The sequence below is a fragment of the Sinocyclocheilus anshuiensis genome, unplaced genomic scaffold (assembly GCF_001515605.1).
Source record: "Sinocyclocheilus anshuiensis isolate Anshui unplaced genomic scaffold, SAMN03320099.WGS_v1.1 scaffold67, whole genome shotgun sequence".
NCBI lineage: Eukaryota > Metazoa > Chordata > Actinopteri > Cypriniformes > Cyprinidae > Sinocyclocheilus > Sinocyclocheilus anshuiensis.
Window position 1 is genome coordinate 1,280,987 of NW_015552546.1, and position 15,139 is coordinate 1,296,125.

Here is a 15,139-nt window from a genome sequence, read left to right on the forward strand (position 1 = left end):
AAGGTCGAGGCACTGCAAACGTCACTGCAAGATTCATTCCACTCTCGCTTTCTGTCAAAAATGATAAAGGCAGCCACATGTAACCCCTCGCTTACACGGCTACATCACTGTCCACTCTAGGAAATCAATAGCTTTCGCTTTTTATACTCCTCACAAAAAAAGCCGTCTCACGTAATGGACTGAAACAAGTGTCCTAGCCTTCAGGGCTTCTCTGGAGATATAGGCGACAGCTCCCTTTAAAGGGTAAAAATAGACATAAAAGTTGGTTGTTGCTTGTGTCACTGGGTTTGTCATACATAGGGAGCTGTGTGATTTCAGGGTCAGCCTTTGAGGGAAAAATGTGAGGACAGGAAACTTTGCCATTTGTGGCAAGGGCATGTGAGGACTCGGGCTTTAATGAATTGTTTACCAAGTGTCATTTTTAACTCAAGGTTAACGTTATCTTAGGATGTGTCTCAATTAATTTTTCCAAGGTCTTCTGTACATTTGTTTGCAGAGACTGCTGTGGCATTATTTAAATTAAAATTTCACTGTGGTTCATAATAAATATTATGTGATAAACATGCTCCTAAACAGCATATAAATACCATTTGCATATTTATGAGTTTAATAACATTTATTGAACCATCTGTGTAAATGTTCCTAAGTAAATTGGGGCATCTTCTTCTGAAATATATTACAGAAAAATATGGAAAATGCAGAGGAGTGTTTGCCATTAGTAGACACATTTTTCTCTTAAACCAACAACAGCACCCAAAAGTTTCTGCAGCTGCACAAAGCACATGAATATTTAATGAGGCTAGCATTGAGGCAGTTTATGATTAGTTGTCTATTGCTTAACTTACTGTTACATTCCAGCACTGTGTAGTTTGTGAGTCTCACAAAACCAGTCAAGATTGTCTTTCACCACAAAATCAAAGGTAAGAAATAAATAAAATAAAGATAATAAATAAAGTAATAAGTCAATAAAATAAAAAAATAATTTTACTGTTAATTATTATTATTATTTTTTTTTAAATAATTTTGTTTATTTATTTATTTATTTATTTATTTACAGTAATAGCAATATAATGTGACCTGGATATGTTCTTTGTAGGTTTCGTGAGATTTGTAATTTGAAGGTGGACCATGGCTTAGGTGGATCAGGGTAAAACACAATGCTAACCCATTTTTTAATATAACAAGTGAAACATTGCTTAAAGGGACAGTTCACCCAAAAATGAAAATTGTCATCATTTACTCACCCTCATGTCATTACAAAACTGTGTGTGCACAAAACACAAAAGAAGATATTTTGAAGAATGTTGGGAACCAAACAAAATTGGAGCCCGTTGACTTTAAAAAAACAACAACAAAAAACACTTCTCGTATTTCTCAATTTCTTTTATATTCCACAAAGGAAAGTAAGTCATACAGGTTTGGAATGACATGAGGGTGAGGAAATGATGTCAAATTTTTTTGGGGTGAACTATCCCTTTAACACAGGGTGAAAATTGCCTTGAATAAACCCAGGATTTAAGATAGTGTGATGAAGCATGAGCAGTTCAGTGCTTCAAAATAGTCAGCAGCTAAGCAGTTAACCGCTTCAAGATGTTCTTTATATGTTCCACCTTTTGTTCTGTGAATGACTAACACACAAATTCCCTGGCGTGCAATAACAGCTCTGTAATGACTGATTGGGAATAGGAACCAATCCATCAAACAGAGAAGCAATCTCAGAGTGACAGGAGCAGTTCCACTCCTCTGCGCAGTCTATCGGATTGATGGAAATGCTTCTCGATGTAATGCATAACTGCTGACCTGCCCTGCCCTGCCCTGGCAGAACGGCTCATCTAATACACTTCAACCCAATGAGATCCTGAGACTCAGTGACTGTGGGGAACGTTGAAAATGCTTATCAGCTGCAAGCCGTCTAACATATAATTGAGTAATAGTGATGCTGTAATCTGGTTTCAGCAGGAAAGAAACATTTATTGACGTTTCATTATGTAAAGCACATTCATTACTGCATTATGGTTCGTTATAGGATTATTTCACCCAAAAATAACAGTTATGCCATCATTTACTTGTTCCAAACCCTTATGATGACACAAAAATAGAAATTAATGCATGTATTGGTTGCTTTTTTTCCATACAACTATAAATTAATAGGGACTGGAGCTTTCAGGCATCAGAAAGCAATCAAAAGCACTATAAAAGTGGTCCATGTGATTTGTGTGCCATAAGACTTCTGAAGCCATATGATAGCTTTGTGTGAGAAACCATGCATAATTTGCACAGAATTAAAAATTCAAGCTTTTGTGCTTCATGGAGGGAACAAATCATATAGGTTTGGGAAGACATGAGGGTGAGTACCTTAATTTTCATTTTTGGATCAACTGTTAATTTAAGGAAACTCTTATTGAAAGACTTGATCTTTGTTCAAATAACTTGAATAGTTACAAAAAAAAGTCTAAAGTAGAAAAGTAAGATGTATTTAAGTTCTTATTCTTTGGCTTGAAATGTAGTGAAATTATAGCTGATAAGAAAGTGATTCATCCTTTCAATTGTGAACATGTTCAAATGTCGAGAAGCAAATGTTTCTCCAGTCGTTTCAGGATCTGCAGCCTACGCACTCGCTCCACTGGACATTTAATAACCACATTAACGTGCTTGTTCTAGCGCCTTCTTTCATTTGCAGCCGTTATGTAAAGTCATTTCCTGGAGTTTTTCCAGAGGCTGAATGAAATAAATTAGAGCTGGGAGGTGTGATGGTATACACCGATGGTAGAAATGACTCCCAGCAGGTCAAAGCATTCTCATAGGGCACTCTGACATGAGGATGAACCCTCTTCTTCTGCCTCAGGGTCAGTGGTCAGATTCGGCACAATAACCCGTCAGGTGAGACAGTGAGGGGTTTGAAGGAGTTAAATGAGGACCGCCGAGGCTTTGAGCCCAGCGCTGATCAGCACTCAGTGATGCAGGAGGAGGAGGAAGAGGAAGGAGGAGCGAGCAGAGCAGCGGAGCCTTTCTGCTTTCAGTCTCTCGTCAGCGAGTGCCAGAGCAGTTTCCTTTGCTGTGCTTCTCTGAAAAACACACACACACACCAGAACACTCTTCATTGCTGGTTGGGGGAGAGTGCTGAATCCTTTCCTCTTTGCCTGGATCATGCTGCCCTGGAAAAGGAGCAAGTTTGTGCTGGTGGAGAATGAGTCCAAAAGCAAGCCGAAAAGTCTTGGAGCCGGACTGACTTATCATTCCCTGCTTTCGACTTTGCTCCACTCCTGTCCGGACCTCGTTCCCGACTGCCCGTTTCACTGGCTGGGAAGTGTTTTCCACAGCAAACGCCAGAAAGTGGAGCTCAACAAAGAGGAACCCACCTACAACGTGCGTTACCTGGGCAGCACGGTCACCATCATGGCTAAAGGCGAGGATTGCACGCAGGAGGCGGTGGCTAAGATTTGGACTCACAGCAACTTTGGCGAACAGAGCGCCAAGATGAAGCTCACCGTCGGGCCGCACGGCATCCGCATGGGGGTGGATAAAGGCGGCAAAAAGAAGCCCGTCCACCTCTATCCCCTCAACCGTATCACATACTGCACCGCTGACCCCTTCCGGCCAAAGATCTTTGCGTGGATTTACAGGCATCAGGTGAAGAATAAAGCGGTGGTTCTACGATGCCACGCCGTGCTGTTGGCGAAGGCGGAAAAGGCCAGAGCACTGGCGCTCAGCCTGTACCAAAACTCAACGTCGGCGTTTACAGAGTTCAAGCGACTAAAGCGGCAATCCGACTTCCGCCATTGCCAGCAGCAGCTGTTGGGCGAGGACACTGTGCCTCTTATGCCTCTTCGGAGACTCCTGAACGGCCAGTGCCACTACCAGCCACCTGCAGACAAGCCTGGAAGTGCCACACGGCTGTCCTCGATTACTGAGGAAGAGGAGGAGGATGAGGACGGACCGAGGGATGCTGAATCCTTCAACATGAAAAACGCCGGCACTCCCAGTCCTCCTCCTCCTCCAGAGAAAGATCTGGGGAAGATCGTAAATAGACTGGATGAGGTTTCGATTACCAGCTGGGATGAAGCACAGATGACTATCAGCACTCTGGTGTGACGTCACATGGATACAGTTTAGTGTCCTCACCAATGAGCCTCTGTCCTGTCGCCTTTCCCGCCAACCCACTCTGTCTGGTACGTCCATCGATGCACCGTGAAACAACCCCTCGAAACTTGGGATAAGGACTGTTGGCAGCCACGATGCCAACAAGGAAGCATTACATGAGCTGCATGGAGAGGAAGAGCCAGAAGAAGCACAATATAAGGAAGACCACAGGTACACCAATCATCAGTTGGTCGAGAGCTTACACCGAAAAGCCTTTATTTACCCCCGACATCAAGCAAAGCTTAAACCACACACCCAAAGACGATAAAGCATTCATCTTGTACTCACGGCACCGAGTGATTTTGTGAGTACGTGCCAAGTGCTTTAAACTGATGGACTATGAGAAGGAACCTTAAAATGTGACTTTTTGTATGCCCAGATGGTTCATAACTGTCCCCCTGGTGACCTCTTTCAACTGGCTCAGCTTCAGTGGGATGCGGTTAAAGCTGGTTTATTGGCATTGGGAACTTAGGAATCGAGCCATTGACTTGACATGTTTACTGCTACCGTTCATCATAGCTCTGCTAATCAGTAATGCATAACAAGTGGAGGCATCATCTGTGACGTTTGAGATGAGCCTTTTAAAACGTTTATAAAAGGTGTCTGTTTTACACTGTGATTTGTCTGGGACCAAATGGCAGCAATGTATCTTGTATTTATATAAATTGTAATTCATGCTGAATATGTGTTGGTGTAATTTGGTAGTCATAAAAACAAATTTTTATGCCGTTCACGTGAAGGTCGTAGCTCCCATCTGTCAACTCTGGCATGTGTTTTTGTAATTTCAGCTCATCGTATTAATCTTCTGGAAACTGATTGGGGAAAATGGTGATTTTTCTACTACTTTCATCTTTTTCTGCACAATGGGACACTGTCAGTGTGAAAAATTGCCAAATGTTGTATAATAAAATGTTTGCTTATATCAATTATGAATTTTGGGAGCCCCAGCTTTCCATTTGTTTCATCCCGGGATGATCGGATTGAGTGCATTTGAAAATGCAGACTGCTGATTTACAGGCTCTATTTCAAAAGATCATAATTCCTAGCTTAAAAAATACTTAACTCAAAGAAAAGGAAAAAATATACATTGACAGCCTGTGAGTGGGCTGTGGAAGGAACTGATTTCATCTGTAGGGCATTTAGCTTTTCCGTCAAAGTGAGGCTATTAATCAGCCGATTGAATTGTACAGGAAGTGAGCACAAAACACCTGGGCAGGCAGCACAGAGCTTTCAGTTTGACATGAAATCAGCCAGAAGAGCCTTCAACAGCCTCTCAGCGCATAGCTGATTACAACGGACAAAAGGACAAGCACATAAATGCACGCAATTCCATAAGATCTGCGTCAAATTCACCACAACAAGATCTCTTTTCTGAAGTGCTGTTGAAATGGTTTCATTAGTGGTGCTTGCTAGGACAGACATCACTATTGCTATTGCTTATACTTGGGTTTAGGCAATGGATTAACTCGTCCCGTGCCCTTTTTGGGCTATGTGGATGATTTAAATTTGTGATTTGTGCTTATTAGTTTTCCAAGTGATAATATTATCTGCACTTTTTCGGTAAAGTCACAGGCTTTACAAAACAAAAGTGTGGCACCATTTGCTAATGTGTACATAAAATGTGCAAATTTAGTTTGTTTATGATGTAATTATTTTTAAATATATATATTTGATCCTTGAAATATTGTGGGATTCTTTAGGTGACTGGTTTAATTAATCTAAAATGACTGGGTGATGTGGGTGTTTGATCTTTTTGATTTTTTTTAGAGGTCTTCTAGATGTTCTGACTGAAATGTGTGTTTTTGTCAACAGGCATTAACGAGACCGAGAGAGAGAGAGAGAGACATATGCATGAAACAGCAAATACAGTCAGAAAATTACATCCAGATGGCAGCAGGAAGGTGCATTATGGGAGGATCCCACATTTAGCATTATTGTGAGGCATGCATTGCACAAGCATTATTTTGATACATATCCTTTTCATAATGTATATTTTTTTCTGGATTGAGCTGCAAATACAAACCATTTTGGCTCCTAAGGATTAATTTACTTTAAAAATTCTGTCATTTAATTTCCCTGATGTTGTGAAATGTCTTTCGTGCTTGAATCCAAACCAATATGCTGTTATTTTCTCTTTGGAACACAAAAAGAGTTATTATGTGACTTCAAATGTAGTGCACAAATCTTATAAGCTACTTTTATGATGATTTTAGTGCTTGATAAGCATGGTCACTATGTTGTTTTAAGAAAACAGCCGTATAAAGCTTCTTCAAAAATCTCTTTTGTCTTCCACAGAAAAAAACGCATATGATTTTTAAACAACATGAGCGTGAGTAAATAATGACTTTTTTGGTGAACCTAATTCTTTAAGGTATGCATAAAATTGATGAAAAGTGACAGTAAAGACATTTATAATGTTACAAATGATTTCTACTTTAAAAAAAATGCAATTTCAAATAAATTTCTATTTATCAAAGAAACCTAGAAAAATGTATCACAGTTTTCACAAAACTATTAAGCAGCACAACTTTTGTTTTGTCAACATTGATAATGATAAGAAATGTTTCTTGAGCAGCAAATCACCATATTAGAATGATTTCTGAAGGATCATGTGACACTGAAGATTGGATAATGATGCTGTAAATTCAGCTTTGCATCACAGGAATAAATTACAATTTAAAATATACTGAAATATAAAGAGTTATTTTAAATTACAATAAATGTTTTTTTATCAAATAAATGCAGCCTTGGTGAACAAATGAGGCTACTTTAAAACTTCTTACTGACCCCTTTTGAACAGTAGTATTTATGTGACCTGACTGTAAATTCAGCTTTGCATCACAGGAATAAATTACAACTTAAAATATACTGAAATATAAAGAGTTATTTTAAATTACAATAAATGTTTTTTATCAAATAAATGCAGCCTTGGTGAACAAATGAGGCTACTTTAAAACTTCTTACTGACCCCTTTTGAACAGTAGTATTTATGTGACCTGATATATGTCTGTAATAGTGTCTGTAATAGACACCATTTTGTCCCTGGGATGGGATTCTGTAAGTGTAATCTCACCTCTTACTCTCTGACTGTCTCTGAAAATGTGAGTGTGGGTTCGAGTGTGAGAGTGACAGAATAATGGGAGTGAGGGGTGTTACTTCTCTCCTATTATCCTCAGTGAAAGTGTTAATAGTCTCCCCTGGAGGCACAGAGGGGAACAAGGTGTGCTGGGCCGGGACATACAGGATCAATGAGCCATCTTTGAGGCATACAGTGAGAGAGAGCGATAAAAAGGATGACAGCCCCGTTTCAGGTGTGTGTCTGAGTGTTTAAAAGCGAGAGATAAAGAGAGAGAGAGACTTGCATTTGTATTCCTCAGCAGCACTGTTCTCTTCCCTTGAACAGCAGCGCTGGGTTCTGCATTATTACTTCTAAACACACACTGTGCCAGATCATATTCCCTGAAGGCTCAATCATAAATAGTTAATTCCTGAGAAATATTTGCACAAATAATAACGGAGCAAAGATGTTTGCTCCATTCCAATTTTGTTAAGCAAAGCTTTGACAGTGTTTAACCGCTAAATAAATTGGTTTTATTTAAATCTTCAAATTAAATTGTCAAATAAAAGGCTGAATAAGACGAACCTGATTTATTTCCTGAACAAATCTGGCAAGAGGGTTCAGAACTGAAGGTGATTTATTAGAAACAGTTTATGTGTTATTTTAAAGTCATCAAGGAAACTAAATGACTAAAACTCAATTGTAATTGAATTGCATGTGTTGGTTCATTACACTCATATCAATATTTGTTAAGAAAAGCTTCCAAATTAAATTATGTGAGTTTGGGGTCGGCAAGATTTTATAATATTTTTGGAAGAAGTTTCTTCTGCTCACCATGGCTGCATTTATTTGATCAAAAATACAGTAAAAACAGTAATATTGTGAAATATTATTACAACTTCAAATTACTGTTTTCCATTTGAATATATTTTAAAATGTAATTTTTTTTTCTGTGATCAAAGCTGAATTTTCAGCATCATTACTCCCAGTGTCACGTGATCTTTCAGAAATCATTCTAGTATGCCGATTTGCTTTTCAAGAAACATTTCTTATTATTATTAATGTTGAAAACAGTTGTGCTGCTTAATAGTTTTCTGGATATTCTTTTTGTGAATAGAAAGTTCATAAGAACAGCATTTATTTGAAATACATTTGTATAACATTATAAATGTCCCTACTGTTACCTTTGATAAATTTAATGCATGCTTATGAATTAAGGGATACATTTCTTTAAAAAAATATAATACTGACCCCAAACCTTTGAACAGTAGTGTATATAGATAGTATTCCTGCTTAAACAGTAGATTTCATGGCTCATGGGTTTATTTCCTAGCAGGGAATGCATGGATTGATAAAATGTATACCTTCAATGCAATAAAAGTCACATTGAATAATTACACTCAAAATTTTGTCTTAAACGTCTTAAAATTTACTATGTTTACTTCAACACGTGCTTAGTCACTGTGCATGCTTTTCAAAGGAAAAATGCTTTGAAATGACTTCCTATTTAAAAATACGTCAAATTATGAAAATAAATGACTAGCAAATGTTATAATGTGAACTTTAAATCTTAATTTAAATAATAATAATAATAGATTCAAAAGGAATAAAATGCAATTCTAACACACAAACGGCTGCTGGAAATTAGATTGCCTGCAGTGCAATTGTTATGCAACGCCATCATAAATCAGGCCAAATAACTTCTCCATGCTGATCCATAGAGTCCGAGCTAAAACAGCTTAACTGTTATTAGCGCTACAGAGCAATATATTCCTAACACAAGCCACCCACAAGAGACTGGGCTCACTGACACTCGCAAATAAAGAGGCGCTGAATTTTGCATGACCTTTCAAAAACAGTGCTTGCACACCGTTATGAGCATGTGTATTTCATGGTGGATGAAAGATATTATTCTCTGACAGTCCTCCCAGTAAGACTGTACTGTTATCAAAGCCAGTAGAATCTGTGTGACTTGAACATTTCAGTGTTTTCATCCAACATATTCTCTTTGCTCGTGTGTTTTCCTGCAATTCTTTGCACATAGAACCAGATGAGGAGAAACTTTTATGTGGTGAGGGATCTTTAAAGATCAAAGGCATCACATGTTTTAGCATCAACGTTAAAATTGAACTCGCTGAAAAACAGAGAGAATAACGCAGATTCATTTTTGTCACGTAAATATCAGATGTTTGAGATTCGTAGCATTAAAGAAAACATGAAATCGACCCTATTATTTTTAGTAAATAAATGGTCTTATTCCATATTATTCATTGAGTGTACAACTTAGAAAAATAGTTTTTTACAGTGTATGATTTTTTCCAAAAATCGCAAATCTGAATAATAACACATCTCTCTTCAACAAACTGCATGAAAAAATAAACAGCTGAGCAACTAAAACAGATGAGCCGTGCATCTAAATGTAATATTCAAGATTAGGGATTTCCACAAACTCCATAGCCAACGTTTGAGCAATAGTGTAAGTGATGTTTTCCTTAGCAAGTATCACTAATTGTAAATCAGTGCGGCAGAGGATTGTTTGATTGGAGGATTTGTTGTCTGTGAGGTCATTCTGACTCAGTGCTGAATAATTGTTTGGCTCTTTGCTGGAGCGCTGACATTTAAAAGGCGACATCAGTGTCACTAATGTTAGCAGGATAATTGAGGATATTAGCGCAACAGGGGCCAGTTTAGAGCAGACCCTCTGTTTCACACTATCAAGCTCTTAATTAGCTCTTTAATGCTGAAATTTACGTCAGTAGATTCGCAGGCCAGCTGGCGATCGTAGACTGTGTCAGCTTTGAATTTGAGATGATTGCATTGGTGGAAAGTCTTGTCCAGAGATGGAGTGAGCGATGGTCAAGTCATGTAGAGTCACATTTATTTATATAGCACTTTATACAGATCGTTTCCAAACAGTTCAGTGGTAGTATTGATGTTACAAAGTTAATCAGTTATGAATCAAATTCTGTCTCTAAAGACAATAGTGTCATTATTCACATGAATTTAGCCCAATGTTGATTCAATTCCATTGAAGAACTCTGTCAGTGTTGCAAAATTGAATCAATAATGAAACCACTTCAAAGGCAGCTCTACCAAAGACAATAGTGTCATAAGATTAGATGATGATGATGATTATAAAATAAGTAAACGAATAGATTAATTTTTAAAATCTCCAAAATAAGATAAAATATAAATGGATCTTTAAATAGGAAAATACATAGTTGTCCTTATGTTACTATTTCAGTCTTTAAAATTTCACATTTTATTAAATGTTTTTTGCCGTTTCTTTGTAATTATTTGTGAAATGTACTGGTGAAAATTGTTTCTCCACAAAATAATAGCACAACTCTCTTCAAGAAACTGCATGAAAAACATAACCATGGCAAGATGCGAGAGGTTTGTGTATCTGAAAATAAATATTTTATTTGATCCAGTCCAGTCCAGTCTGTGGAATCCAGTTTTCACAATAAAAAGTGTGATTTAAAAATAATTAAAATAATTTTTAAAAATAAAAAGTTTAATTGTGAAGGTGTAATGTGACAGTTACAAAAAAATAGTTGCAATTATGATTATTTGCAGTTGATTATAAAGTTTTTTATAGGTTTTGAGATACAAACTCACCATTACATTTTTTAGTCTGAGGCAGCAATGGGCTTATATAACAGGATCTTGCATCAGACAGATGAATCCATCATGGGGCACCAACATTGGGGAATAGACCCTAATTAGTAAATTATGTGTACTTTATTATTATGTAATCCTTCCTCGCCTCATTGCTGGGCTTGTTTTATTACTTTCCTATGAAAGGCAATATATTGGATTAGACCTTATAACATGCTCCTCCTCTGGGTGAAATCCAGCACCTCAGCTGATGCAGTAACGCATCTCTTTCCAATAAGATCTTTGCAGAACATTTTCTACCTCTGGCAGTAGCTCTCAGACATTTCTCTGATTGCTGCTTTGAGACGTGCAGCTCTTAAACCGTTTATGTATTTCCAAGAGAAAGATCCGGATGACTTTGAAACGCAGGCAAACAACCTTTATCAAAAAGCTCCAGCTGCCTCTGGGTTGATCTCACTGGCAGCAAAGCAGCAACGAGAGCTAGAGCCAAAAGTTTGCGATCCCCCTCACAGGAGGAGAAATGACATGACTGGAGGACATTCACTTAATACAAGCACTAATTAACAAACAAACATGCTCACATGCAAACTAGGCATGTGTGAAACTACTTTAAATCAGTGGTTTGTCTATAACGTAAGCACGTTTCTGCCGTGAAATAAAAAAGTTAAAAATATATATATATATATTATTGTTTTCGCTCTCAAAATCTCTGATTTTAATAATAAAAAATAAAAAAATTAAGATGCAATTATGAGTTTTTAACTTGCAATTCTGAGAAGTACAAATTTTAAGATATAAATTTGATAATATACAATTATTCCATGGCCAAAAAAAAAAAAACAATTGCAAATTGTAAACTCAGAATTACAAGGAAAAAGTTTTTTTTTTCTCAGAATTGCGAGAGTTGCAATTAACTTAATTTTTTTATTACTTAAGAATTACGTATCAGGATTGATTTTTGTATTTTTATTTAAATGTTTGAATTTTAAATTTTAAATTGAATTTAAACAACTTTTCTGAGAGGGTTTTTTGAATGCTAATAGTCTGTTTCTATATATTCTAGACACTGTTTCTATATTACAAGTGTAGCAGCATAGCAACTTAAATTAAGTGCATCCTAACCAATCTGTATTGCATATGCAAAACCAATCTTGAGTGAGTTTTACTCAAATTTGACAAGGGATGCATTTATTTTTATTTTTTTTACTCTTTATGGTGACTAAACTATTAAATTGGTCAATAATGATGTTTTTTTTTGTCTGATTTGAGGTCTTTTGGCATAATATAAACGAAATTATTGCTTATCACTAATTATTGTTTGTTTATATCCTTATTCTCTTGTTATCTTTTCCTATTAACAAAAGCTGTAACTTTGCCTGACTTGAAAGTTCACGCAAAGTCACTTGTGCATTAAATCTTTTTTTTTCAAAGGCCACAGTCCATTTGAGATGCAAAGGAAATCAAACATAACCTCTCTGTCTTGATTCAACTACACGCTCAGGTTTTTTCTGCACATAAATAAACTGATAAAAACTCAATAATAATCCTTTACAGATTCAACAGCACAGTGAGCTCTCTCCCATACCGACGAGCTGATTGAGTTAATGAGGCGGGAGAAACCTTTATTATTTCATGATATTCTGTCCTGCAGCTTTGCTCAGAGAGGCATTTCATAATGCAACTGAATTTATTAAGACACAGGAATCCAAAATATTCTCATTGGAACAGCTCAAAGCTACATTCATCCTTCATTAACCAGGTTATGAAATAGTCACATTCCTTTCCTGTTGCCAAACTTTCCTCGAGTGGCTGACGAATGTGTCCTCTGAATAAATCTGTTGACCTTTTAAGTGTCGCTTTAGTCAGATGTCTCCCGCAGGCTGACATGTCAGATCCTTGGTGCCGGATGGAGGGACACTCAAACATGGATTTTTGCCATTTGCTTAATTAAAAAGTAGAATGCAACTCAATCGTTGAACATTTTGTCACAACTTATTATATGCAATCAATTTAAATGTTTGGTAACACTTTACTTATATAAGCCTTTATATAATGCATTATAAATGTAGTTTTAATGCATTAAGTATGCCTTGTAATGCACCTTATAATGCTTTGTATGATCTTATGAATAATTATAACCACAGATCCAATACATTATAATATTATATTTATATAACCTATGTATTTTCAGCTTTATATAAATGTAGTAATGTTTTCAGTAACTTTTATTATTTGGGGTTCATGGCTTGGCTGAACAAACCTGTCTGTTGTCAAATCAAAGTTACTGAATGAATGAATGTAGATGAACTTGATTGGAAACTCTTGGCAGTAATATTGTCACGATTATCTGGCCTCGTGTTAAATTATGGCATTGACACAATTTTATCTAGTAGCTTGATTAACAGTTTGTGCAACAGGACTGGAACAAATCCATTCAAAACAGTATTTGGCATTGAAAAAGTGAAATAAAAAAAAAAAAAAATGTAAATAAAAAAAATTACACTTACAATTACACACTACAAAAAATGTAAATGTAATCACAAAATCTTATTTTCATGCATTTATAATTATGGTAACACTTTGCAATAAAGTCCATTAGTAAATGTTAATTAACACATTAACATTAACTAGCCATTTGTTACAGCATTTATTAATCTTTGTTAATGTTAATTAATAAAAGTACAACTGTTGTTATTCTATGTTAGCTCTGTCCATTATTTAATATTAACAGATACAGCATTTCAATAATGTATTAGTAAATATGGAAATTAATATTAATTGAGATTAATAAATGTTTTACAAGTATTTTGTTAGTTCATGTTAATAAACGTAGCTAATAATGTTAACAATCAGAAACGTATTGTAAGTATTACTGTATTTATTAAATAATTTCTAAATTTATTAATGTTAAATGATGCAGCTATGTATTGTGAATGTCTTTAATGAAAAAATTACTGCTGTTTTATATTGGGGTCCGATATTTAAAAATTAAGCGAATGAATGAATGTCGATTAACTTGAATGAAAACTCTTTGCAGTAATATTGTCACATAAATTGTTGACTTGGACACAATTTTATCTAGTAGCTTGACAAACTTCATTAATACAAGTTTATGCAGCAAGACCAGAAAAAAATCCATTCAAACCAATTGTTTGAGATTGAAAAAGTGTTATTGTGTGGCAAAGTCTCCCTCAATTTAATTAAGTTCATTGATCATTTTCATTTCTTACCAATGAATACCAATGGCTTTGAAGACAGCATGAAAAGTGTCTGAACTGCTGCAAAGCCAAACACAATGTGCATAAAAGAATCTGCAGTCCATTATGGTAATTTGTCCTTATGTTTTTACCATCTGTAATGTGCAGTGCTGGGAAACTTACTTTCATAGCAGTTCAAGCTACTAACAAGGAATAGCTGCTGTAAAGTAAAGTCTTCATGATCAGGCTGTGTAATCAAAGCAGTATTTCTATTTATAATCAAAGCACACAACTTTTATACTAAAACAATCTGCCAAGTGTTTGTCAGACTTTGTTCCGTGTTTTGTGTGTGTCTTGCTCCCCATGTGCCTTACCATGCCCATATTTGGTTAGTTTCCTGTTCCTGTCCTGATTAAGTTCATTTGTCCCAGGTGTTTCCCTTGATGTTTCATTGCTCCCAGGTGTGTCTCGTCATCCCCTCCTCCTGTGTGTATAAATAGGGTTCACTGTGCGTGTGCTCCAGCGTCCGGTATTGTTCAGGTCATGTTCATGTCTATGTCTACATGTATTGCGTGAGTGTTCCTTTGTATTAATTAAACCCATTTGGATTGATGTACTCCTCGTCTCTCTTCGTTCCTTGCTCCTCAGTCCGCTCAGCAGTGCACCCGTGACAGAATACCGGACCAAAAACTGAAAGTAAGCGGCATCCCTTCCCCGTGTTTAATTTCCCGGTTTTTGAAAGTTTTTTTGTTTCCTGGTGGAGGGAAGGTGTCTTCCGGTGTCTGGGGAGTGTCCGGTCCCGAGCCAGATCCGTGTTTTGTGTGTGTCTTGCTCCCCATGTGCGTTCCTATGCCCATATTTGGGTAGTTTCCTGTTCCTGTCCTGATTAAGTTCATTTGTCCCAGGTGTTTCCCTTGATGTTTCATTGCTCCCAGGTGTGTCTCGTCATCCCCTCCTCCTGTGTGTATAAATAGGGTTCCCTGTGTGTGTGCTCCAGCGTCCGGTATTGTTCAGGTCATGTTCATGTCTATGTCTACATGTATTGCGTGAGTGTTCCTTTGTATTAATTAAACCCATTTGGATTGATGTACTCCTCGTCTCTCTTCGTTCCTTGCTCCTCAGT

General features: G+C 36.7%; 1 protein-coding gene across 1 annotated transcript; it reads left to right on the plus strand.

Annotated features, from left to right (window-relative positions):
- The first annotated feature begins 2,977 nt into the window (after positions 1-2,977).
- LOC107664143 (protein FAM43B-like) lies at positions 2,978-5,004 on the plus strand. Its single transcript, XM_016454602.1, has one exon. It carries the CDS (start codon positions 3,148-3,150, stop codon positions 4,090-4,092), a length of 945 nt encoding a protein of 314 aa, XP_016310088.1. The 5' UTR covers positions 2,978-3,147; the 3' UTR covers positions 4,093-5,004.
- The last annotated feature ends 10,135 nt before the right edge of the window (positions 5,005-15,139 follow it).